Source organism: Nomascus leucogenys, unplaced genomic scaffold (genome assembly GCF_006542625.1).
Source record: "Nomascus leucogenys isolate Asia unplaced genomic scaffold, Asia_NLE_v1 Super-Scaffold_241, whole genome shotgun sequence".
Taxonomy (NCBI): domain Eukaryota; kingdom Metazoa; phylum Chordata; class Mammalia; order Primates; family Hylobatidae; genus Nomascus; species Nomascus leucogenys.
The window spans coordinates 257390-285057 of NW_022095767.1; the positions used below are offsets into that span (position 1 = coordinate 257390).

The window sequence follows — 27668 nt, forward strand, 5'->3', positions numbered from 1 at the left end:
TAAAGCCATAAAACACTAGAGTTAGGAGATGTCTGGAACATGACTGTCCTTCCCCCATCTTCATTTTACAGGCAAGAAACTTGGAGACCAGAGAAATTTCAGTGACTTGCCTGAGAGGCTGAACAAGAGAAGAGTTCTCAGTCTCTTGGTAGGAAGCTCCTATCTCACAGAGCCTGTCTTTCCCTCTCAATTAGCAAGTTGGAGGGTTTTGGAGGGGGTGGTCAGAAACTGCAGCCAAAATACCTAACTTGTATAGTTTTACAATAACATATCATCTGCCATCTTTCACCTAGAGACTACAAAGTCAAAACACGGCAAGTCCTGTCATGTGAGAATTACCAAGTTCTGCAGCCTCAATGTTCAAAATGAGAGAATGAGGTCTGTTTGTTCTACCAGAGGAGTGTCTCTGGATATTGGACACCTTTTCCAAGGTAGACTTTGGCTGAAAATGCCTCCAGAGTCACCCAACTATTTTGTACTCATTTTACTATCTCTCAACTTGAAAACATGTCAGCAGACCAGGCGCAGTGGCTCATGCCTATAATCACAGCACTTTGGGAGGCCGAGGTGCACGGATCACCTGAGGTCAGGAGTTCGAGACCAGCCTGACCCACACGGAGAAATCCCATCTCTACTAAAAACACAAAATTAGCCGGACTTAGTGGCGCATGCCTATAATCCCAGCTACTTGGGAAGGCTGAGGTAGGAGAATCACTTGAACCTGGGAGGTGGAGGTTGCAGTGAGCCGAGATCGCGCCACTGGACTCCAGCCTGGGCAACAAGAGCGAAACTCTGTCTCAAAAAAAGTAAGCCCAAGCTGGGGAACAAATGTTTACAATCAGAGCAAGCCATCCCTATGCAGAAAATGTGACTTTACCACCTGAAGCCCAGACTGATCAAACAAATACCCATGTGGTGTACTTTCATTGCCGTAAAACTCTGCTTGCTTTAGGCTTTAGATTTAGTCCATCATTCTGGAGAGCAAAGGCATACCTCCTAAAATTCTGAACCCACAATATATTGTATTTGGTAAGTTGTTAATGACTTGGTTTCAAAATGTTCTAAGTATTATAATCAAATTCTTTCCTTAGATGGTTGTTTTCTACCAGTAAATAAGACTAAATTTTGAAAATGTTATGTTGTCAGCTAGGTGCAATGGCTCATGCCTGTAATCCCAGAACTTTGGGAAGCCAAGGTGGGAGGATCACTTGAGCCCAGGAGTTCAAGACCAGCTTGAACTACATAGCATAGATCCTGTCTCTACACATAAATAAATACATAATTTAAAAAAAGGTATGAAAAGGAGAAAATGTTATGTTCTCCCCTCCTCTCCCAACACTTACTCTACAAACTCATGCTCTCCTAGATTGGCAAATGTGTATCCATGGTAGCCAAAAACATCTCCTGTAAAGAACTTGATGCTATTTTTGTGACAGATCTGGTCAACTTTAACTATGACATCCCTGGAGCAGCAAGTCAGACACACCTGCAGAAAGAAAGAAATTGGCTGGGTGTGAGTTTTGCAAACTGTGAATCACTGCCCTGATGTCTAAATAAATCTTAATGAACAGTCTCTCTGGGCATGTTTAAAGCACGTTTCAAACTGGTACAACAGGTTCTTTGGGTCCTATGGCTAGAAGACAAAAGAAAAGTTGCAGGTTTCAATGTGTAGAAAACGTAAGTTATGAGACCGTCATGTTCTGCAGCCAAAATAAAATGTGTTTAGCTAAAAAGTAAAAGCCATTCAACGAATGTTTTCTGTAATCCATGAACATATACACATTTCATAGTTTTCATAAAAAAATAACTTAGCAAGTTGTTTCTATACTGTTAATCTATTAAAATCCAAATAAGCTACAGGGAGAAGCAAAACCAGGTTTTTAAATTGACCCAAAGGTCATGTTTAAATACAAGGGCTTTTTTTCCCCCCTCCTTTTGATTGATATGTTAAGATAAAGAAGATAAACAAGTCTTGTTGAGATCATTTTTCCACAGATTGCGGTGTGAAACTTTATCTGAATTTAAGGACAAAAGAAAAGGTTACAGACCAAGTGACCTTCCATTCAGGCTTAGACAATGAACTGGTGATTCACTCAGTGGAATTATCAGTGTTGCTCTGGGGCCTCCAGGTTGTATTCCAGTAAGTTGAGGTATTGGAAATGGCTAAGTTCTGCTGCACAAAATACCATCTTTTCATCTTTTCGGGAGAAGCTTTGTGATCATGGTCAAAAGACAACTTCCAAATTGCACATGCTTTCTCCTGAACAAAAGGACATTTTCACTTGATAGACCCTCTTTGCTGTTGTCTAGCAGCCTGAATACCGAAATAACACTCACAGAGAAATGTGTTCCTTTGGTGTTTCAAAGGATGCAGCCACCCAAGGAAAAATCCCATCTAAAAAGTAAGAAATCCACAGGTGAACATGCAACCAATTGATCAAATGGAACCCTGCAGAGTCTAAAGTAACTATAAAACCTGCAAGGACCAGCCAAACATGGCCCGCAAGGCAGTCAACACGGCCCCACGCACACGCATTACACAATCAACTGGCCTCACACTTCAGTTTTAACAAACCCTCTAATTCTACAAGTTCAAGGGACACCTGGCATAAAATAAATGTGGTTACTACAGATAAGAAAATGAAGACTTATGTCCAAATGGAAAGTGTCCCAATACCTAAAGTTAAAAAATAGAAGGGACTAGGAAAAAGAAAACAGGACAAATGCACAGATGATCCATCCTTCCAAGCCCATATTTGAACAGATGCACATATGAAATAGTAAAGTGTAAAAATGGGAGGCTGAGGCAGAAAACTGCTTAAACCAGGGAGGCGGAGGTTACAGTGAGCCAAGATCATGCCACTGCACTCCAGCCTGGGCGACAGAGTGAGACTCCATCTCAAAAAAAAAAAAAAAAAAAAAAGAAAGAAATAAAAGTGTAAAAAACAGGCCGGGTGCGGTGGCTCATGCCTGTAATCCCACCACTTTGGGAGGCCGAGGCAGGTGGATTACCTGAGGTCTGGAGTTCAAGACCAGCCTGACCAACATGTTGAAACCCCATCTCTACTAAAAATACAAAAAATTAGCCAAGCATGGTGGTGAGCGCCTGTAATCCTAGCTACTTGGGAGGCTGAGGCAGGAGAATCATTTGAACCCAGGAGGCAGAGGTTGCCATGAGCCAAGATCGCACAATTGCACTCCAGCCTGGGCGACGAGAGCAAAACTCCATCTCAAATAAAAAAAGGTGTTAAAAAAAAAAACTACCCAACCCAAATTCTAACCTCTCATGTAACATACTGGGGCCTTTCATTTAAAAAACTAGTAGCTCATCTATGACTATTTCACATTTATTAAGATTTGTTAAGCTTTTCCAGAATGCAGGGAACTATGTCTGAAAGGCCGCAGACACTGACAAAGAATTTAATTTATACTTTCACCTCCGCAAAGATTTGGCAGTGAAACTAAATGAGGCTGGATATGCCTCATTTGGCTTATGACTACAGTGATTTTTCTCTAGTTATCCATGGCAACATGGTCAACGTGACTGTGAGAAACAGACAGACAGACATAGACCAAGATCAGGTGTGCTTTTCTTAAGACAAAACACAAGCTGTAGTTCGATATTTCTAACAAAAAAAATGCCGCTGCCACAGAAATTAATCACCAACTTGTTAAGTTTTCGGAGGAAAACATTTGCAATGACATGGATTAAAGGCATGTGCAAAGATTCTGGAAGGAAGACAAAACACCAAAGACGAAACCTGGCTGAGGGAACACATGCCCAAAGAAGAAGCCAGCAGACAGCGAGTCACCAACAACTACAGCAGATGCAACAGACTGGACCTCTCTAGCAACACATTCACACAATATACTAAGCCTAAACAACAGAACAGCTTATACATTTTCTTGGGAAAAAGCTCAGAATTTGATATTTGAATGCTCTCAGATTGCTTTGGGATTTGAAAGTATATACAACTAGCACCTTAATTTGTTTAATTCCCACAGCAGATTTTATACTAAGAAACTTACAGCATCGAATTGAGTGAAAAATGACTCTGGTTTCTTCTCTATATCCTCAGTGTCCACCTTCACATCCACCATGGGGTTGAGATTCTGAGCTCGCTCCAGAGAGGCTTCAGCCCTATTTCGGCCAACAGACCCAGTACGAATCAAGAACTGAGCTCCGGGATCTTCTGGAGTTACCTAGGAATAATACGTGTATTTTTTAATTCTTGTATTTTTAGGGAAAATAAATCTTAAAGAGAATCTTTAAATTTTAAAGGATAGCTAAAATACCTACCACTTAAATTTTTTTTTTTTTGAGACAGAATCTTGCTCTGTTGCCAGGCTGGAGTCCAGTGGCATGATCTCGGCTCATTGCAACCTCTGCCTCCCAGGTTCAAATGATTCTCCTCCTGCCTCAGCCTCCCAGGAAGCTGGGACTACAGGCACGCACCATCACGCCCAGCTAATTTTTGTATTTTTAGTAGAGACAGGGTTTCACCACGTTTGCCAGGATGGTCTCAATCTCTTGACCTCGTGATCCGCCTGCCTCAGCCTCCCAAAGTGCTGAGATTACAGGCATGAAACACTGTGCACAGCCCTAAAATGTATTACTGTTCCTGTAGCAATTTGCCTTATGCAGGCTTCCTTCTAAGGCTTTAAAATGACTTTAAACTTTTTTTAAACTGGTCATTGATGGTTAAAGAGCACCCCCTTGTGTTTATAAAGAAAATTCACTCTCAACAAAAAAAATCCATGCTTTCTTCTTCTATGCAAATTTGTAACTGCTAACAAATGACTGATTACCAGTGGCAAGAATTGACTAAATACTTAGCATGTGCCCAACTATAAGCATTTGGGGAAATACACAAGTAGTTTAAAGGATTAAGTCTCTGTCTTCCAGTGGTTTAAAACTAGACCAGTGTGGGCAGGGCACGGTGGCTCACACCTGTAATCCCAGCACTTTGGGAGGCCGAGGCGGGTGGATCACCTGAGGTCAGGAGTTTGAGACCAACCTGGCCAACATGGTGAAATGCCGTCTCTACTAAAAATACAAAAATAAGCCAGGTATGGTGGTGTGTGCCTGTAATCCCAGCTACCCAGCAGGCTGAGGCAGGAGAATCACTTCAACACAGGAGGCGGAGGTTGCAGTGAGCCGCGATCACGCCACTGCACTCCAGCCTGGGCAACAGAGCAAGACTCCATCTCAAAAAAAAAAAAAAATAAAAAAGTAGATCAGTGCAGCCTGGCACAGTAGCTCACATCTGCAATCCCAGCAATTTGGGACGCCAAAGCAGGAGGATCACTGCTTGAGGCCAGGAGCTCAAGACTAGCTTGGACAACACAGAGAGGCCCTCTCTCAAAAAACAACAAAAAATTGCAACCTCATGAGAAAACTTAAAAAAAAAAATCAAACTTATGCAAAAATCAGACACAATTAAGAATGCTTGAAATGAACTTTTTAAAAATATAGATAGACTATGGCCAGGCGCGGTGGCTCACGCTTGTAATCCCAGCACTTTGGGAGGCCGAGGCAGGCGGATCACCTGAGGTCCAGAGTTCAAAACCAGCCTGACCAACATGGTGAAACCCCATCTCTACTAAAAATACAAAATTAGCCAGACGTGGTGGCACACGCCTGTAATCCCAGCTACTCGGGAGGCTGAGGCAGGAGAATCGCTTGAACCTGGGAGGCAGACGCTGCAGTGAGCCCAGGTCATGCCACTGCACTCCAGCCTGGGCAACAGAGTGAGACTCTGTCTCAAAAAAAAAAAAAAAGAACTCAGAGAGGTGGAGAGATGAGTGGGGACTGGAACAGAGGAATTATTTCACCCTTAAGGCTGAACATTAGCAGAGCAGAGCCACAAAGACAGGATAATATAATCCCCTAACAGCCACCAGTAAGATTACAGATTCCATACTGCTCTCAAAGTATTTCTTCACACATCAAACATCTAATTTAACCATTAATCTCTGCAAATAACCTCGCCACCTTCACCAAGACTAGGTACAACAGAAGTAATCTCCCCTCATCGCCTCCTACCAACCATCCACAGCACACTCTCTATCTTACTACCTTTTCCTCCAAGAAAATGAGCTAGCCCACTTCCCATTCCAGGCTAATCCTATATCCTTGACCCATTCCATCCTGCTTCTTCAGGGATCTCATTATGTGCTGAGAAGCTGCACCACACAATGGTTAACAGTAAGGCTCTGAAATAATTCAGGCTGGATTCAATCTTTGATTCAAATCCTGGCTCAACAACCGTGTGAACCTCAACAAGAATGTGGGAATCCCATATAAAACGAGGACATGGATAAAAACATACAGTTGAGGGCCGGGCGCGGTGGCTCACCCCTGTAATCCCAGCACTTTGGGAGGCCGAGGCCGGCAGATCACGAGGTCAGGAGATCGAGACCATCCTGGCTAACACGGTGAAACCCCATCTCTACTAAAAAATACAAAAAAATTAGCCGGGTATGGTGGTAGGCGCCTGTAGTCCCAGCTACTCGAGAGGCTGAGGCAGGAGAATGGTGTGAACCCGGGAGGTGGAGCTTGTAGTGCGCTAAGATCGTGCCACTGCCCTCCAGCCTGGGCAACAGAGCGAGACTCCATCTCAAAAAAAAAAAAAAAAATACAGTTGAGGCCGGGCACGGTGGCTCACGCCTGTAATCCCAGCAGCTTGGGAGGCTGAGGTGGATGGATCACTTGAGGTCAGAAGTTCGAGACCAGCCTCACTAACATGGTGAAACCCCATCTCTACTAAAAATACAAAAATTAGCCGGGTATGGTGGCACACACCTGTAATCCTAGCTACTTGGGAGGCTGAGGCAGGAGAATCACTTGAACCCAGGAGGCGGAGGTTGCAGTGAGCCAAGATCTCACCACTGCACTCCAGCCTGGGCGACAAGTGAGACTCTATCTCAAAAAAACAAACAACAAAAAAAACATACAATTGAGCCCAGAAAGTTCAAGACCAGCCTGAGCAACAATCATGAAACCCAGTCTCTACAAAAAATACGAAAAATTAGCCAGGTGTGGTGGCGTGCACTGTAGTCCCAGCTACTGGGAGGCTTAAGTGGGAGAATACCCTGAGCCCAGGAAGTTAAGGCTGCAGTGAGCCGTGATCGTGCCCACTGCATTCCGGCAAGGGTGACAGTGAGACTATCTAAAAAAAAAAAAAAAAAACAAAACCATACACATACAATTATCACTTCATCACTATCAGTCCACAGATCACATCTTCCTTGCTATGCTCTCCTCCCGTGCTACACATTCTAGTCTCAATCTGGGCCCTCTTAGGTGTGGCTGTCCCCAAGCTTCCATCTCAGAATTACTTATCTTTTCACTCTGTATAGCTCCATAAACCAACTCAATGCCTCTTTTAGTTTCTACCAAAATCTGCTGTTATTTTTCAAATCATTCTTTCTGGTGCAGATTTCTTCCCGATCCACTTGAGTCTTCTCTACTGTACTGCCCACCAGCCATTTTCTCTCAGATATCCATAGACCCTACACGTCTGCCCGCTTCTGTGTGCTGTCTCTGGAGTCCACCAGCCACCCACCCAGTCACTCAAGCCAGAAGGCTGGTCTTCATATCCTTGCTATTTCCATGAGAGTGGTCCATAGTGAGGTGACTGAGAACATGGGCTCTGGAGTCAGATGCCTGGGTCCCAGCCATACCACTAACTACTGGGGCCTTGGATGGGCCAGTACTTTTCTTCCTTTTACTCAGTTTTCCCATCTGTAAAACAGGGATGGTAATGGGTCCTTGATCTCAGATATGTTGTGAGGACTCAATGAGATAATACAACTGCAGCTTTGAGAACAGTGCCTAGCCCCTTCAGTGTCAGCTGCTCTGGTTATTCCTGGCTTTCCTTAAGCTCCCATACACAGACCTCCCAATTCTACCACCTAAATCTATTTCTCACATCTGTGTGCTTCCTGCCATCCCTATCAGCAAGGCCACTTTCACCTCTCACCTAAACTACTAAAAACTGCCTTCTAAGTGGTCTTCTGCCCTGTATTTTGTGCCAACCATAGTTTATACAGTAATTAGTGATCTACACATAAAGCCCAAAGCTAACTATGTCACCCTTCCTGTCATTTGAAACTCTTCAGTGAGTCTGTACCACCCAGAGGATTAAGTAAAAGCTTACAGTGGGGCTTCCTAGGAGCCCCTCCTGACTTGGACTTCACCAGCAATCTGTCCCTACCCACCACGTTTGGTCTCACACTCTAAAAACACCAAACTACTTTTAGCTTCCATTTCTACCACACTGTTGGGTGCCTTTGTGACACTGCTATGTCCCCTGCCTAAAACACAGGCCCTAATCTTGACAAACCCTCCTTGTTCTTTAAGACTTAGCTCAGATCAGGACTCCAAGAAATCTTTCATGTACCACAACCCGAGTCAGGTAGCCTGCTTTGGTTTCCGGAAAAAAAAAAAAAAAAAAAACTTGAGAATGGGGACCACACCGTGAGCATCTTTCTATCACCAGCACCTAGCAGACTTCACGGCACCCAGTAGGTGCTCTCAGATGCTTGTTGAATGTAAACTAAATAATACGCTCTAAGATGGTTGCAGTGGCTCACACCTGTGGTATCAGAATCACACTGTTCTATGATTGGCCTCCAATGCTGGATTCTTACAACCAGATGAAGTAATTATGTAATCCCAGCTACTACGGAAGCTGAGGCAGGAGAAGTGCTTGAACCCGGGAGGCAGAGGTTGCAGTGAGCTGAGGTTGTGTCACTGTACTCCAGCCTGGGCGACAGAGTAAGTCTCTGTCTCAAAATAAATAAATAAAATAAATAAAATGTCACTGAGGCACGGGAATGTAGAGAGAGAAGCACTTATTTTCACGTTGAAGATGAGCCTGGTCAGAGAAAACTACATTGGAGTTGAGCTCTACCATTATAATATTAATCAAACAGCATTATGTCAGCAGGGCATGGTAGCTCACACCTGTAATCACCGCACTTTGGGAGGCCAAGGCCAGCGGATCACCTGAGGTCAGAGTTCGAGACCAGCCTGGCCAATATGGTAAAGCCCCATCTCTACTAAAAATACAAAACTTAGCCAGGCATGGCCGGGTGTGGTGGCTCACGCCTTTAATCCCAGCACTTTGGGAGGCCGAGGTGGGCAGATCACCTGAGGTCGGGAGTTCAAGACCAGCTTGACCAACATGGAGAAACCCCGTCTCTACTAAAAACGTTAAATTAGCCAGGCATGGTGTTGCATGCCTGTAATCCCAGCTACTCGGGAGATCGAGGCAGGAGAATTGCTTGAACCTGGGAGGCAGAGGTTGCAGTGAGCCAAGATCACGCCATTGCACTCCAGCCTGGGCAACAAGAGCTAAACTCCGTCTCAAAAACAAAACAAAACAAAACAAAACAAAACTTAGGCGTGGAGGCGCGTGCCTGTAATCCCAGCTACTTGAGAGGCTGAGGCAGGAGAATCACTTGAGACTGGGAAGCGGTGGTTGCAGTATGCGGAGATTGCGCCATTGCACTCCAGTCTGGGCATCACAGCAAGACTCGTCTCGTAAAAACAAACAAACAAACAAACAAACAAACAACAGCATGTCAGATCATTATTCCTAATTACTGGATACTTGTTAGGTTCAAGCACTATACAAAGCAGTCTGCCCACATTCTCTCTGATCCAGTGTTGTTTTGTTTTTTTGTTTTTGTTTTTTGTTGAAACGGAGTCTCACTCTGTTGTCAAGGCTGGAGTGTAGTGGTGTGATCTCGGCTCACTGCAAGCTCCGCCTCCTAGGTTCACGCCATCCTCCTGCCTCAGCCTCCTGAGTAGCTGGGACCACAGGCGCCCACCACCACGCCCTGCTAATTTTTTGTGTCTTTAGTAGAGACAGGGTTTCACCATGCTAACCAGGATGGTCTCGATCTCCTGACTTCGTGATCTGCCCGCCTCAGCCTCCCAAAGTGCTGGGATTACAGGCGTGAGCCACCATGCCCGGCCTGATCCAGTGTTTTTTAAAGTGATGTCTGTGGACCATCTAAATCATAATCTCCTGAAACATCTTTTATTATTTCTTTTTAAGGCAAAGTCTCGCTCTGTTGCCCAGGCTGGAGTGCAGTGGGGCCATCTCAGCTCATTGCAAACTCCACCTCCCAGATTCAATCGATTCTTGTGCCTCAGCCTCCCGAGTAGCTGGGATTACAGGTGCACACCAACATGCCTGGCTAATTTTTGTATATTTAGTAAAGACAGGGTTTCACCATGTTGGCCAGGTAGTCTCAAACTCCTGACCTCAGATGATCCACCTGCCTCAGCCTTCCAAAATGTTGAGATTACAGGCATGAGCCACTGCGTCCGGCCCTAAAACACCTTTTAAATGCACATACTCCTGAGCTCATCTCAGACCTAAATGAGAATCACTAGGGGTGAAAGCTAGGGCACCACAAAGCCTCCAGGCCACTCTACATTTTCAGTTAGTCACTCAGGTCATTTTTAGGCACAAATTGGAAAAACACTTCTCTACGCCTCCTCATAAGCAACCACCAAGGGAGATATTATTAACCCCATTTTACAGACAGGCAAGCTCAATGAGGGGATGTGAGTCTCTACTGCTCATCCAGATAGATGTGGTGGAGGTGGAATTCAAACCCAACAATAGCACCTTCAGTCTCCAGAGGCAATGGTTCATTAATGTTAGCCCTCCTTTCACAGCCCTTAAGGCACAAGTAGGAACTCACAAAATCTGCAGATCTTCATGCTGGAAAGGGGAGCCAGAGCAGGGGAGGAATGAGCTCACAACAGCGCACCTGTTCGTGATCCAGCATGGTCAGTCCTTTCACTCCTGCCAAGATGAGATTCTTGGCAATTTCAGCCCCAAGTCCTTTCAAGCCGACAAGAAGCACCCGAGAGGCCCGCAGCCTGTAAGGCAAACATTGTTAACCTGATGATACAGAACAGTGAGCTTGCAGAATCACAGAAGAACAAAAAATACACAAATCATTTTGGTTTGCCAGGCACGGTGGCTCATGCCTGTAATCCCAGCACTTTGGGAGGCTGAGATAGGTGGATCACCCGAGGTCAGGAATTTGAGACCAGCCTGACCAACACGGTGAAACCCCGTCTCTACTAAAATACAAAAATTAGCCGGGCGTAGTGGCAGGCGCCTGTAATCTCAGCTACTTGGGAGGCTGAGGCAGGAGAATCACTTGAAACCATGAAGCGGAGGTTGCAGTGAGCCAAGATCATGCCACTGCACTCCAACTTGTGCAACAAGAGTGAGACTGTCTCAAAAAAAAAATCATTTTGGTTCTAACTGCATTGAGGCATCACACCTCGAATCTAGGAAAGAGACAGGCTCCAATCCATACTGCACGAAACAACTGATTCAACAAATATTTATTGAGTACCTACTATGCCAGGCATCCTTCTATGGTGTGGAAATAAGGCAGTGAATCAGACAGACACAGTCCCTGCCCTCATGAAAAAGTAGGAGGCAGATAAACAAATAGATACATAATATGTGAAAAAGTGATGAAAATCAAGTGTGACAAGAATCAAGAATGATGGAGAACACTATTTGAGACAGAAATCATACAAGCCTTTCTGAGGAGATGCCATATGAGCAAAAATCAAAATGAAATAAAGGACAAACACACAGATATTTGGGAGCAGAACATTCCAGATAGAGAAAACACCAAATGCAAAAGCTCTGAAGCAGAAGTGCTTGGCATGTTCTAGGGATAGGAATGACAGAGAGGCTGAAAAGTTGGAACGAGGGGCCACATCATGAAGGCTCTTACATGCAATGGAAGGATTCTGGATTTTCTTCTAAGCATGATGGAAAGCCATGGGGGTAGGAAGATGTCACAGTTAAGGTGAGGGAGGATGCTGGTGGCTCAAACTAGCATGACAGCAGAAGAGGTGCTGAGAAGAGGCACTAGTTAAGTATAACACACAAGCAAAACACATGGTGGCACGAAAAGAGCATGTACACAGGAATTGCTTTTACCTTTTTTTTTTTTTTTTAAAAGACAGAGTCTCGCTCTGTTGCCCAGGCTGGAGGGCAATGGCGTGATCTCAGCTCACTGCAACCTCCGCTTCCCAGGTTCAAGCAATTCTCCTGCCTCAGCCTCCCGAGTAGCTGGGATTACAGGTGCCTACTGTCACGCCTGGCTAATTTTTGTATTTTTGGTACAGACGGGGTTTCACCATGTTATTTAAGGCTGGTCTCGAACTCCTGACCTCAAGTGATCCACCCGCCTTGGCCTCCCAAAGTGTTGGGATTACAGGCGTGAGCCACCGCATCCAGCCTTGTTTTTAGCTTTTTAAATCTGTAAAGTGACAGAAGATGAGGCTGAAAAAAGGCAATCAGGCCGGGCGCAGTGGCTCACGCCTGTAATCCCAGCACTTTGGGAGGCCGAGGCGGGCAGATCACGAGGTCAGGAGATCGAGACCATCCTGGCTAACACAGTGAAACCCCGTCTCTACTAAAAATACAAAAAAATTAGCCGGGCGTAGTGGCGGGCGCCTGTATTCCCAGCTACTCGGGAGGCTGAGGCAGGAGAATGGCGTGAACCCCGGGGGGCGGAGCCTGCAGTGAGCCGAGATCTCGCCACTGCACTCCAGCCTGGGCGACAGCAAGACTCCGTCTCAGAAAAAAAAAAAAAAAAGGCAATCAGAGGTCAGGCCATCCCAAGACTTCTCTGAGGTCAGTAGGAAGCAGAATAGGTCTACTGTATCTTATCTGAAATCTCTTCAACCAGAAGTATTTCAGAATCAATTTTTTCAGATTTCAAAAAGGAAATACAGACTTTACATCATGTATTATGAAACAACTCATCAAGATCTTGGGCTGCATCATGTAACCAAACTCATTAATAATTCTGCAGCAAATGTATTATTCATACTGAAAAGGATTTAGTAATAACTAAGAATAATTTTCACACAATTCAAGTTCTGCTGGCCAGTAAGTTTGCTATTAATTAAAAAATAAAATTTAATCACAACATTCCACCCTCGCAAAATGCACCATTTCTTCCTCTCAATGCCTAGCTAAGCCTTTCCCCTTCAAAACCCAACTCCAATGCCATTTCCTCAAAAAAGCCTTTTTTATCATGGCTGAGTCAACACCAACAAGCACTCCCCTTCCCCGAACTCTTCCAGCAACAGCTACATATAAAAAGTCCCTGACAATAAATCTGCTCTCCACGACCTACATTCCTACATAGCTCTACAGACTGCTCTGCAGTTGTTTAAAATTCATTATTCAGCTGGGCCCGGTGACTCATGCCTGTAATCTCAACATTTTGGGAGGCTGAGATGGGTGGAGCACCTGAGGTAGGAGTTCGAGACCAGCCTGTCCAACATGGTGAAACACCCTATTAAAAATACAAAAAAAATTATGGCCAGGCGTGGTGGCTCACACCTGTAATCCCAGCACTTTGGGAGGCCAAGGTGGGCAAATCACTTGAGTCCAGGGGTTCGAGACCAGCCTGGCTAACATGGCAAAACCACTTCTCTACAGAAAATACAAAAATTAGCCAGGCGTGGTGGCAGGCGCTTGTAATCCCAGTTACTCGGGACAGTGAGGCAGGAGAATCACTCGAACCTGGGAGGAGGAGGTTGCAGTAAGCGGAGATCATGCCAGTCTGGGCGACACAGTGAGACTCTATTTAAAAAAAAAAAAAAATTAGCTGGGTGTGTTGGTGGCGGGCACCAGTAATCCTAGCTATTTGGGAGGCTGAGGCAGGAAAATCGCTTGAACCCAGGAGGCAGAGGTTTCAATGAGCCAAGACTGTGCCACTGCACTCCATCCCGGGTGACAGACTCCGTCTCAAAAAAATAAAATAAAATAAAATTCATTACTCAACTGCCATCAACACCAAATATCATGTTTACCTTTTGTTTTTGTTTTATTGAAACAGGGTCTCATTCTGTGAACCCAGACTGAAGAGCAGTGGCAAGATCAGGGCTCACTGCAGCCTCAACCTCCCAGGTTCAAGTGATCCTGCCACCTCGGCCTATTGAGTCCTGGGACTACAGGTGCACACTACTGCACCTGGCTAATTTATGGGTTTTTTTTTTTTTGTAGACACAGGGTCTCACTATGTTGCCCAGGCTGATCTCCAACTCCTGGGCTCAAGCAATCTTCCTGCCTCTCTGCCTCCCGCAAAGTGCTGGGTTTACAAATCCCATCACTTTGGGAGGCCAAGGTGGGTAGATCACCTGAGGTCAGGAGTTCGAGACCAGCCTGGCCAACATGGTGAAACCCCATCTCTACTAAAATTACAAAAATTAGCTGGGCGTGGGCTGGGCACGGTGGCTCACACCTGTAATCCCAGCACTTTGGGAGGCAGAGACAGGCAGATCACGAGGTCAGGAGACCGAGGCCATCCTGGCTAACAAGGTGAAACCCTGTCACTACTAAAAATACAAAAAATTAGCTGGGCATGGTGGCGGGCGCCTAGTCCCAGCTACTCGGGAGGCTGAGGCAGGAAAATGGCATGAATCCGGGAGGTGGAGCTTGCAGTGAGCCAAGATAGCGCCACTGCATTCCATCCTGGGCAACAAAACAAGGCTCTGTCTCAAAAAAAAAAAAAAAAAAATTAGCCAGGTGTGAGCCGAGACCGCACCATTGCACTTCAGCCTGGGCGAAAGAGCGAGACTCCGTCTCAAAAAAAAAAAAAAAAAGAAAGAAATACCCAAGTGGGCACAAAAATGATACACATTCGGCTGGGCGCGGTACCTCACGCCTATAATCCCAACACTTTGGGAGGCCAAGGCAGGCAGATCACGAGGTCAGGAGATTGAGACCATCCTGGCTAACACAGTAAAACCCCGTTTCTACTAAAAATACAAAGAAAAAAAAATTAGCCGGGAATGGTGGCGGGCACCTGTAGTCCCAGCTACTCGGCAGGCTGAGGCAGGAGAATGGCGTGAACCCGGGAGGCGTAGCTTGCAGTGAGCCAAGATCGTGCCACTGCACTCCAGCCTGGGTGACAAGAGTGAGACTCCGTCTGAAAAAAAAAAAAAAAGATGATACACATTCACAGCAGCATTGTCCATCTACTTCTCTCAACTTCCACAAACACCACTCTAGTCTGAGCCACCATCGTTTCTCTCCGACAAAACTACAGCAGGCTGGACACAGTGGATCACACCTGTAATCCCAGCACTTTAGGAGGGCAAGGCATGAGGATCACTTGAGCCCATGAGTTCGAAACTAGCCTGGGCAACAAAGTAAGACTCCCTCTGTACAAAAAAAAAAAAAAAATTAGCTGGGTGTGCCAGGCGTGGCGACTCACGCCTGTAATCCCAGCACTTTGGGAGGCCAAGGCGGGAGGACCACGAGGTCAGGAGATGGAGACCATCCTGGCTAACATGGTGAAACCCCGTCTCTACTAAAAATACACAAAATTAGGGGAGGTGGTCGGATCACTTGAGGTCAGGAGTTTGAGACCAGCCTGGCCAATATGGTGAAACCCCGTCTCTACTAAAAATACAAAAATTAGCCAGGCGTGGTGGCACGTGCCTGTAGTCCCAGCTACTCGGGAGGCTGATCCTAGAGAACATCATCATTGCTCCCATCCTTGCTCCCACCTTAGGACCTTGGCATTAGGGCTTCCCGCTGCTTCTTCCCTCAACTTCTTGAGGGACACATTCTTTAGGTCTCAGCTCAACTGTCACCTCCTTAGAGAAGTCCATACTGGCCACCTAATTTAAAATAGATCCACATCCTCTTCTATCTTGAATTATGCTATTTGTTTTTGTTTTGATTAAGATGGGGCCTATGTTGCCCACTGTTTTGATTGAAATAGGCACTCACTATGTTGCCCAAGCTAGTCTCAATCGCCTGGCTCAAGTGATCCTCCAACCTCAGCCTCCCCAGTAGCTGGGATCACAGGCACACACCACTGCGCTAAGCTACACTACTAGTTTATGTGTTTACTGCCCCTCCTCCATTAGAATGTAAACTCCAGAAACCACTGTATCCCTAGAACCAATAACTTCCTTGGCATTTAGGACATACTGTTACTCAAATGGCTGTGAATTAATAGACACACCAAAACAAACCTGTGTCCATCAGCAGAATTATAGAAATTTGGTACATAATAAAATAATAATGGCCAACATTTATCTAACACTTACTATGTGCCAAGCACTGTTCTACTAAGCTCTTTGTATGTATTATGTCATTTAATTCCCATGACAATCTAATGGGCTGGCACTTTGTTACCCCTCTTTTGCAGCTGAGAAAACAGGCACAAAGAAAGTAACTTCTGGCCAGGTGCAGTGGCTCATGCCTGTAATCCCAGCACTTAAGGAGGCCGAGGTGGGTAGATCACCTGAGGTCAGGAGTTTAAGACCAGCCTGGCCAACATGGGGAAACCCGGTCTCTACTAAAAATACAAACAGCTGGGCGCGGTAGCAGGTGCCTATAATCCCAGCTACTTAGGAGGCTGAGGCAGGAGAATTGCCTGAATCCGGGAGGCAGAGGTTGCAGTGAGTCGAGATCATGCCATTGCACTCTAGCCTGGGCAACGAGAGAAATTCCGTCTCAAAAAAATAAAAAAATAAAATGCACACACATAGGCCGGGTGTAGTGGCTCAAGCCTGTAATCCCAGCACTTTGGGAGGCCAAGGTGGGTGAATCACTTGAGGTGAGGAGTTTGAGACCAGCCTGGCCAACATGGTAAAACCCCGTCTCTACTAAAAATATAAAAATTAGCCAGGTGTGGTGGCACGCGCCTGTAATCCTAGCTACTCCAGAGGCTAAGGCAGGAGAATCGCTTGAACTCAGGAGGCGGAGGTTGCAGTGAGCCAAGATTGCGCCACTGCACTCCAGCCTGGGCGACAGAGTGAGACTCCATCACACACAAAAAAAAAACAAAACACACACACACACACAAAATTAGTTGAGTGTTAGGGCATATGCCACACACACACACAAAATTAGCTGAGTGATATGGCATATACCTGTCGTCCCAGCTACATGGGGGCTGAGGCGGGAGAATCCCTTGAACCCAGGAGGTGGAGGTTGCAGTGAGCTGAAGATCACGTCACTGCGTCACTGCACTCCAGCCTGGGTGACAGAGCAAGAAAAAAAAATTTGGGGCTGGGCGCGGTGGCTCACGCTTGTAATCCCAGCACTTTGGGAGGCCGAGGTGGGCGGATCACGAGGTCAGGAGATCGAGACCACGGTGAAACCCCGTCTCTACTAAAAATATAAGAAAAAAAATTAGCCAGGCGTGGTGGCAGGTGCCTATAGTCCCAGCCACTTGGAGAGGCTGAGGCAGGAGAATGGCGTGAATCCGGGAGGCGGAGCTTGCAGTGAGCCGAGATCACACCACTGCACTCCAGCCTGGGTGACAGCGCGAGACTCTGTCTCAAAAAAAAAAAAAAAAAAAAAAAAAAAATTTTAGTTGTAATTGTCAACTATCAATAAAAACTCCAGAAACTTGGCCTCAATTTAAGCAACCAAATCTGCTCTAGGAAGCTGCTTCTTTATTTTATTTATTTATTTTTGAGACAGAGTTTCCCTCTTGTCACCCAGGCTGGAGTGCGATGGTGCGACCTCAGCTCACTAAAACCTCTGCCTCCTGGGTTCAAACGATTCTCCTGCCTCAGCCTCCCAAGTAGTTGGGATTACAGGCACCCACCACCACACCTGGCTAATTTTTTTTGTATTTTTAGTAGAGACGGTCACCATGTTGGCCAGGCTAGTCTTGAACTCCTGATCTCAGGTGATCCACCCACCTCGGCCTCTCAAAGTCCTGGGATTACAGGCTGAGTCACTGCGACGGCCTTTACTCTCTTTTAATCCACAACAGTCCCTTCACTTGCTTTTCCCATGAAACTGACTTTTGGAAGAGAAGTAGGATAACTGTCTTATAAAATGCCCCAAAATTTGTACATTTTATCAGCCTGCCCATTTCCAGGGCTTCTGTTTCACAAAGGAACTCCAGTCTCCAGAGTTCTCCTATCCCACCTAGAGCCCCCTTCCTCATCTGAACAGAGAAGGAAATCACTGCCCTTCCTACTCAAGAGAGCTGCTATAAGACTCAGGTGAAGGCCAGGGGCTGTGGCTCATGCCTGTAATCCCAGCACTTTGGGAGGCCAAGGCGGGCAGATCACCTGAGATCAGGAGTTCACAGCCTGACCAACATGGAGGAATCCCGTCTCTACTAAAATACAAAATTAGCCGGGCATGGTGGCACACGCCTGTAATCCCAGCTACTTGGGAGGCTGAACCAGAAGAATTGCTTGAACCCGGGAGGCAGGGGTTGCGGTGAGCTGAGATCGCGCCATTGCACTCCAGTCTGGGTAACGAGAGCGAAACTCCGTCTCAAAAAAAAAAAAAAAAAAAAAAAAAAAAAAAAAAAACTCGGGTGAAAATGAAATCCCACTGCTAGGTATATACCCAAATGAAAATAAATCAGGCCAGGTGTGGTGGCTCACGCCTGTAATCCCAACACTTTGGGAGGCCAAGGAGGGTCGATCACCTGAGGCCAGGAGTTTGAGACCAGCCTGGCCAACATAACAACTCTGTCTCTGCTAAAAATACAAAAATTAGCCGAGCGTGGCGGCAGGTGCCTGTAATCCCAGCCACTCAGGAGGCTGAGGCAGGATAATCGCTTGAACCTGGGAGGTGGAGGTTGTACTGGGCTGAGATCGTGCCACTGCCCTCTAGCCTGGGCAACAGAGTGAGGCTCAGTCTCAAAAAAAAAAAAAAAAAAAAAAAAAAAAAAAAGATATCTGCACTCCCATGTTTATTGCAGCACTCTTCACAATAGCCAAGATTTGAAAGCAACCCATGTGTCTATCAACAGACAAATGGATAAAGAAATTGTGGTACACGAGGTCAGGAAATCGAGACCATCCTGGCTAACAAGGTGAAACCCCGTCTCTACTAAAAATACAGAAATTAGCCAGGCGTGGTGGCGGGCGCCTGTAGTCCCAGCTACTCAGGAGGCTGAGGCAGGAGAATGGTGTGAACCCAGGAGGCGGAGCTTGCACTGAGCCAAGACTGCAACACTGCACTCCAGCCTAGGCGACACGGCAAGACTCCATCTCAAAAAAAAAAAAAAAAGAAATCGTGGTACAAAGTCTGGGCATGGCGGTTCACGCCTCTAATCCCAGCACTTTGCAGGGAGGCAGGAGGATTATTTGAGCCCAGGAGTTGCAGACTAGCCTGGTGAAACCCCACCTGTACTAAAATATTAGCTGGGCTTGTGGCATGTGCTATAGTCACAATGGGAGGCTGACGTGGGAGGATCACCTGAGCCCAAGAAGTCAAGGCTGAAGTGAGCTGTGATCACACCACTGCACTCTAGTCTGGGCGACAGAGAGACCCTGTCTACAAAAAAAAAAGGAATGAGATCCGCCATTTACAACAACAGGGAGGGAACTGGAGGTTATTATGTTAAGTGAAATAAATCAGGCACAGACAGACAAACTTTGCATGCTGTCACTTATTTGTGGGAACTAAAAAAATTAAAACAATTGAACTCATGCAGATAGTAGACTGAGGGTTACCAGAGGCTAGGAAGGGTAGTGGGGGCTGGAGGGGAAGGAGGGATGACTAATGGGTACAAAAATATAATTAAATACAATGAATAAGATCTAGTATTTGATAGCATAACAGGGTGACTACAGTCAACAATAATTTGTTGTACATTTCAAAGCAACTAAAAGAATATAATTGGATTGTTTGTAACACAAAGGATAAGTGCTTAAGGTGGTGGATACCCCATTTACCCTGATGTGATTATTACCCATTGTATGCCTGTATCAAAGTATCTCACACACCCCCAAAATGTATACACCTACTATGTGCTCATACAAAAAAATTTTTAATTTCTAAAAACCTCTGCTGAAAATGGACAAAAAATACTTTAATAAACTCTCTAAGACTGTCTAAAAATAGAGTACAAATTACAAATAACCTCTTCCCTCCCTCCTGCAACCCCCAGCCAATCCCTTTCATGTTCTCCACCAAATTCGGTACAGTTCTACTCCCTCAGAATAATTCCTACCTCCCACAAATTCCATGCCCTGACCTTGACTTGTCCCTTAGGTCATCTCCCACTCAGAGGCCCCCATCCATTCTTCACTGCTTCTCAGAAAAATATCCCTCTGAAAGTTCCCTAACTACATTCCAGTTTAAACCTCACCAACTTTGCCCCACTCAAACAAAACTATCTGCTGCCACAAACCCCTTCGATTAACCCTTCCAGTACCTTAGAATCCCCTCCCCAACCCTTTAGGACCTCAGAACACACCAAGCTTCCTCAAAGTTTCCTCCAACTCACATAAATCCTCTTTCCACTCCATCCAGAAAATAGCAGTCCCTAAAATCAATGCAGCCCACCTATGTCCAGAGGCACATTCTCATCACTTAATTCCCAATCTATTCCAGGTGCCTTCAACCCTCCCACCAATGTTAATGCCTCATGATGACATTCCCCCCACCCCATCAAAGAAGACCCCACAGATCTGAAATGAGCCTGAGGTAATTCCCATCCCACCACTGCACCCTCTAAAACCTTCTGAAAGCTCCCGCCCCCTCAAACTAAATTCTCCTGACGTGTCTGCCTCCCCAACCCCTCCATTAATTCTATACTCTGTACTCACACAATATCCACCATCACCCAAATTTTACCTCTGAACTCAACCCCTCACATATTTCTACTTAGTTGTATAAAAAAACAAATCTGAGGCTGGGCGTGGTGGCTAACGCCTGTAATCCCAGCACTTTGGGAGGCCGAGGCAGGTGGATCACGAGGTCAGGGGTTCGACACCAGCCTGATCAACACTGTGAAACCCCGTCTCTACTAAAAATACAAAAATTAGCTGAGCATGGTGGCGGGCGCCTGTAATCCCAGCTACTCAGGAGGCTGAGGCACGAGAATTGCTTGAACCTGGGAGGTGGAGGTTGCAGTGAGCTGAGACCCTGCCACTGCACTCCAGCCTGGGCGACAGAGCGAGACTCCGTCTCAAAAAAAAACAAACAAATAAAAAAAACAAATCTGAAACCTAAAAGAGAACTGACTCTTCCCTGACCCCACCAAACCTACAGCTCTCCATATCTTTCAAAATGGCAATTCCGTCGTTCCAGGTAAGTGCTCAAGCCAAAAACAGTGGTGTCATCCTGGACTTCTGCCCCAAATTCTGTTCCCTCTTCTACCTTCAAAATATATCCAGAATATATATATATTTGACCCCTTCTCTTGAGTTTCAAGCCACCAATATTTTTATCTCAACTGGATTACTGCAACAGTCAGCCAGAATCTTTACTTCGATTTCTGCCCACTTTAACCTATTCTGGAGCGATCATTTTAAAACACAAACCAGGCCAGGCGCAGTGGCTCACTCCTGTAATCCCAGCACTTTGGGAGGCCAAGGCAGGCGGATCACAAGGTCAGGAGATCGAGACTATCCTGTCTAACATGGTGAAACCCCGTCTCTACTAAAAATACTCAAGATTAGCCGGGTGTAGTGGCACACGCCGACAGTCCCAGCTACTCAGGAAGCTGAGGCAGGAGAATCGCTTGAACCTGGGAGGCGGATTCACTGCAAGGGCAGTGAGCCGAGATCGTGCCATTGCACTCCAGCCTGGGCGGCAGAGCGAGACTCCGTCTCAAAAAAAAAAAAAAACCAAAAACAGATCATGTTACTCCCACACTCAAAACACTCCAACAGGTTTTCGCACACACTTAGAATAAAAGCTACTCCTCAACTCATTTGGTTCCTGCCACCTTATTTCACTAATTTGACAATCATGCCTGGGCCTCTGGAAATTTGCACTTGCTGTTCTCTTAGCTAGGAAAGTTCTCCCAGATGACCACAGGGCTCTTTCCCTTCATATAAGTCTGAGGCTCAATGTTACCTCTTCAGAGCCCTTCCCTGGCCAACCTATCAAAACAACCAACCCACTTCACCATCCTTTAATAACTGACACATATACACACGCTTGTGGATTTTTTTTTTTTTTTGAGACAGGGCCTCACTCTGTCACCCAGGCTGGGGTGTAGTGGCGTGATCACAGCTCACTGCACCCTCCGCCTCGTGGGGAGGCTCAGGTGATGCTCCCACCTCAGCCTCCCGACTAGCTGGGACTATAAACTCACGCCACCATGCCTGGCTAATTTGTGTATTTTTGTAGAGACTGGGTTTGGCAACGTTACCCAGGCTAGTCTCAAACTCCTGGGCTCAAGAGATCCCCTCCCCGCAACTCAGCTTCCCAAAGTGCTGGGATTACAGGTGTGAGCCACTGCGTCCGAGCTAAGTAAAAATATTGATCAGTGAGGCCAGGCATGGTAGCTCATGCCTGTAATCCCAGCATTTTAGGAGTCTCAGTTGGGGGGAGGAGATCTCTTGAGGCTGAGGATAGCTTGAGCTTGGGAGTTCAAGACCAGTCTGGGCAACATGGTAAAACCCCATCCTACAAAAAAAAAAATACAAAAATTAGTCCGATGATGTGGTGGGGCACGCCTGTAGTCCCAGCTACTTGGGAGGCTGAAGAGGGAATATCCCTTGAGCCTTGGAGGTTGAGGCTACAGTGAGCTGTGATCCCACCACTGCACTCCAGCCTGGGCAACAGAGAGAAAAAAAAAAAAAAGCTGGGCACAGTGGCTCACGTCGGTAATCCAACCACTTTGGGAGGCTGCGGCAGGCAGATCACTTGAGGTCCGGAGTTCGAGACCAGCCTGGCCAACATGGTGAAAACCCGTGTCTACTAAAAATACAAAAATTAGCCGGGCATGGTGGCGCGAGCCTGTAATCCCAGCTACTCAGAAGACTGAGGTGAGAGGAAGTCTTGAACCCGGGAGGCCAGAGGCTGCAGTGAGCCGAGATCACCCAGCTGCACAAAACAAAAGACGTCCTGGCACGGTGGCTCATTCCTGTAATCCCAGCACTTCAGGAGGCCGAGGCGGGTGGATCACTTGAGGTCAGGAGATCGAGACCAGTCTCGTCAACATGGCGAAACCCCGTGTCTACTAAAAATACAAAAATTAGCCGGGCGTGCTGGCGGGCCCCTATAATCCCAGCTACTCGGGAGGCTGAGTTAGGAGAATAGCTTGAATCCGGGAGGCAGAGGTTGCAGTGAGCCGAGATCGCGCCACTGCCCTCCAGCCTGGGCGACAGAGAGAGACTGTCTCAAAAAAAAAAAAAAAAAAAAAAAAAAAAAAAAATCCCTAAGCTACTCCACAATGCCCAAACTACATCTCCTGTCCTATCAAGACACAGCCCCATACCAGACACAAGCAACCTTTTCGGGAGCCTACTGCCGTCCCCCTCCAGACTCTCCGAGCCTCTCAAGATTCCCATTTGAGATAACTTGCTCCAAAACTCCTCAAAACCCGCATTCTTTCGGACTGGCCCGCCCCTGAGCTCCCACAAGAATATAAGCTCCCGGCCGGGCGCGGTGGCTCACGCTTGTAATCCCAGCACTTTGGGAGGCCGAGGCGGGCGGATCACGAGGTCAGGAGATCGAGACCACGGTGAAACCCCGTCTCTACTAAAAATACAAAAAATTAGCCGGGCGTGGTGGCGGGCGCCTGTAGTCCCAGCTACTCGGAGAGGCTGAGGCAGGAGAATGGCGTGAACCCGGGAGGCGGAGCTTACAGTGAGCCAAGATTGCGCCACTGCACTCCAGCCTGGGCGACAGAGCGAGACTCCGTCTCAAAAAAAAAAAAAAAGAATATAAGCTCCCGGTTGGCCAGTCCAGTCTCCCCCGTGTCCAGCACGGAACCAGGTCCCACACCCTCGAATGAATGAACTACGTCCCTCACCTCACCCTTTCCACGTATCCCCAGCCCCTCTTATCCCCTAACCGCGATCAAACCCCACAATCACCGCTTTCGGGCCTCGGATTTCCTGAGTTTAAATTCTCCCGCTCTCTCAGGACTCCCCAACGCCCCCTTCAGAGCTCCCATCTTTCGGAACGGCCCTCCCAACCATTTCCCAGACCTTCCAGAAACATCCCCAATCAACTCCTCCAGTCCCATCAAGAGCGAGATGATCCCAGAGCACAGAATTCCCGCCTCCTCCCTTCAAATCACACCTTCCAGCTACTTCCGGGCCGCAAACGCCTCAGAATAGACGCCCCCTCCAGACCCTCGCGGCCTCAAGCCCCGCCGGCCCTGACCGTTTCTGGGCCTCCAGTCCCCACAGACGGATCTGCCGGTCATACTGTGCCGCCTCCTCCTCGCTGATGCCGCCGCCAGCCTCCTCCTTCTCCACCATGGCGCCGGCTCTTCCTGCCTCAGCTCCGGTCCCGCTGACGCCAACCGCCCGCTGGACCCGCGCGCCACCAACCGCCAGCGGCAGCACGCCCGGGGTGCTTCTGCGCATGCGCAGACCCTCCCACGCCTGCGTAGTACCTCATCCGCGCGAGCCTGGGACCAAAAGTACCTCACGAGACTCAAAGGCGGTACGGCGACTGCATGTCACGTGACGGAGGGTCCAACCAATCCTAGCCCCAAAAATGGCGCGGCTTAAGGCCCCGAAGGCGTTGCCCACGTGGTCATTTATGTGGCACTTAAATTCTGCAAATATTTAAGTAGTGCATACTGAGATCCCAGCAATAGGAATGTTGTAAAATACGGTATTGAGTAAAATCGACAAAGCCCTGTCCTCATGGAGTTTACGATCCAGTGAGAAAAGCCCGAAGAGAAATAAACCCAGCGATGATAAATGCTTTGGAGAAAAATAAAGCAGGACATGCGGCTACAGAGTAACAGGGGTGGTCAGGGAAGGCTTATCAGAGGTGACACTGAACTGTCAATCTTTTATTTTTTCATAGAGATGCGTTCCCGCTGTTGCCTAGGCTGGTCTCCAACTCCTGGCCTCAAGCCATCCTCCCGCCTCTGCCTCCCAAAGTGCTGGAATTACAGGCATGAGCCACTGTGCCCAGCCTTTCATGTCCCTACTAGGTGTTGCACTTTGTGCCCAGCCCTGGACATACAATAATAATAAAAATGGACACATCTCTGCTTTGGAGGCAGTCACGGCCCAGTGGGAGAGAGGAGCGTTAAGAAAACAGGAATAGGCCAGGCGCAGTGACTCACACCTGTAATCTCAGCACTTCGGGAGGCCAGGGCAGGCGGATTACTTGAAATCAGGAGTTTGAGACCAGCCTGGCTAACATGGTGAAATCCTGTGTTTACTAAAAGTAAAAAAATTAGCAGGGCATGGTGGCTCACACGTGTAGTCCCAGCTACTTGGAAGGCTGAGGTAGGAGAATCACTTGAACCCGGGAGGCAGAGGTTGTAGTGAGCCAAGATCACGCTTCTGCACTCCAGCCTGGGTAACAGAGCAAGACTCTGTATTTAAAAAAAAAAAAAAAAAAAAAAAAAAGGAAGGAAGGAAGCAAGGAGGGAGGGAGGGAGAGGGGAAGGAAGGAAGGAAGGAAGGAAGGAGTGAGTGAGTGAGACAGGCTCTGCTTTGAGGAGCTCAGTCCAGTGGTTACAACAGGCTAGCTCAGTCTGTTTACAGGCAGGGAGAGAAGCCCTATAATTACCACGATGTGTTCGGATCCTGGTGTGGGGTGTAGAATGCAGAATATATCAAGTGGGCTTAGTTTTCCTGGAACATGTTTTGCTAGAGTTTAAAGAGAGAACCGCATAAAGTCCTTTGGAGGCCCTGAGATGCCTGACTGACATCATTACTGTATGAGTAACCTTTTTATTAATTGACTCTTCAACGTCTCTGATTAATTCTCCATAAAGGAATTCATCTGTCTGGTCTCATCTGGGAAGGCTTCCCGCAGGAGGTGACATTTGAGAGAAATCTTGATGGATGCATATAATAACCACAAATAATACTATTTTAAAAATAACTGCTAACTTTTGCATAGGGCATACTAAAATATTCTAAGCCTTCTATGTGTACTAAGTCATCTAATTTTTACAACAGTCCATGAGTTAGATGTTTTATTGATTCAATCACTTATTCATTCAACAAGTATTTATTGAATAGTTCCTGTATCTTATAGTCAGGAAAACTGAGGACCAGAGAGGTTAAATCACTTACCTGGGGCCACACAGCTAGTGAGTTTTTTTTTTTTTTTTTTGAGATAGGTCTTGCTCTTTTACCCAGGCTGGAATGCAGTGGTGCAGTCATGGCTCACTGCAGCCTCAACCTCCCAGGCTCAAGCAATCTTCCCACCTCAGCCTCCTGAGTAACTGGGACTATAGGAGCATGTCACCACACCTAGCTAACTTAAATTTTTTTTTTTTTTTTTTTGTAGAGACAGAGTCTCACTATGTTGCCCAGGCTGGTCTCAAACTCCTGAACTCAAGCAATCCTCCTGACTCAGTCTCCCAAAGTGCTGGGATTACAGGTATGAGCCACTGTGCCTTGACACATGAGTTTTCTTTTCTTTTCTTTTTTTTTTTTTGAGACGGAGTCTCGCTCTGTCGCTCAGCCCGGAGTGCAGTGGTGCAATCTCGGCTCACTGCAACTTCTGCCTCCCGGATTCACGCCATTCTCTTGCCTCAGCCTCCCGAGTAGCTGGGACTACAGGCGCCTGCCATCACGCCCGGCTAATTTTTTGTATTTTTTTCGTAGAGACGGGGTTTCACCACGTTAGCCAGGATGGTCTCGATCTCCTGAACTCGTGATCCACCCGCCTCGACCTCCTAAAGTGCTGGGATTACAGGCATGAGCCACTGCGCCCAGCCTTTTTTTTTTTTTTTTTTTTTTTTTGAGATGGAGCCTCACTCTCTGTCACCCAGGCTGGAGTGCAATGGCGTGATCTCAGCTCACTGCAACCTCCGCCTCCCAGGTTCAAATGATTCTCTTGCCTCAGCCTCCTGAGTAGCTGGAATTACAGGTCCCCGCCACTACGCCCGGCTAATTTTTGTATTTTTGGTAGAGAGGGGGTTTCACCATGTTGGCCAGGCTGGTCTCAAACTCCTGAGCTTAGGTGATCCACCCACCTCGACCTCCCAAAGTGCTAGGATTACAGGCGTGAGCCACTGCTCCTGGACGATGGTGGTTTTCTTTAAAATAATTTATTTATATTTATTTATTATTATTATTTTATTTTTGAGATGGAGTCTCACTTTGTTGCCCAGGCTGGAGTGCAGTGGTGCGATCTCTGCTCACTGCAACCTCTGCTTCCCAGGTTGAAGCGATTCTCCTGCCTCCGCCTCCTGAGTAGATGGTATTACAGGCATGAGCCACCACGCCTGGCTAATTTCGTTGTATTTTTGGTAGAGTCGAGGTTTCACCATGTTGGCCAGGCTGGTCTTAAACTCCTGACCTCAAGTGATCCACTTGCCTCAGCCTCCCAAAGTGCTGGGATTGCAGGCGTGAGCCACCGCGTCCGGCCTTGGCTAAGTTACTTGTTGGTTGGAGTCTAGGCTCTGGGGATAGAGAGCAATGAATGAGACGGACAAAATCCCCTAATTTCCAAAAGCTGACACTGTATTGGGCTGACAGAGCAGGGACAAATAAATAAGATGTATAATATGTCATGTGGTGATCAGGATTGGTTACGGGGAAAAATAAAGCAGGAAAGACAGAGAAAGGCCAGACGCGGGGACTCACACCTGTAATACCAGCACTTTAAGAGGCCAAGGCAGGAGGACTGCTTGAGCCCAGGAGTTTGAAACCAGACTGGGCAACAAAGTGAGACCCCATCTCTAAAAAAAAAAAAAAAAAAATAGTCGGG

At 46.9% G+C, this 27668-nt stretch overlaps 1 protein-coding gene across 3 annotated transcripts in view; it reads right to left on the reverse strand.

Moving 5' to 3' along the window:
- Positions 1 to 24392, reverse strand: part of SAE1 (SUMO1 activating enzyme subunit 1) — an 84028-nt gene extending 59636 nt beyond the window's left edge. The window contains exons 1-4 of one of the 3 annotated variants that reach the window (XM_030807847.1): positions 24138 to 24337; positions 10795 to 10906; positions 4030 to 4203; positions 1344 to 1486 (exon numbers count right to left, since the gene is read on the reverse strand). In XM_030807847.1, coding sequence (XP_030663707.1) covers positions 1344 to 1486; positions 4030 to 4203; positions 10795 to 10906; positions 24138 to 24235 — 527 coding nt within the window. In that variant the 5' untranslated portion in view covers positions 24236 to 24337. Of the gene's footprint in view, positions 1 to 1343; positions 1487 to 4029; positions 4204 to 10794; positions 10907 to 24053; positions 24338 to 24372 lie in introns of those variants that run through there. The other 2 variants (XM_030807849.1, XM_030807848.1) reach the window with 2 other exon arrangements.
- Positions 24393 to 27668: the final 3276 nt, after the last annotated feature.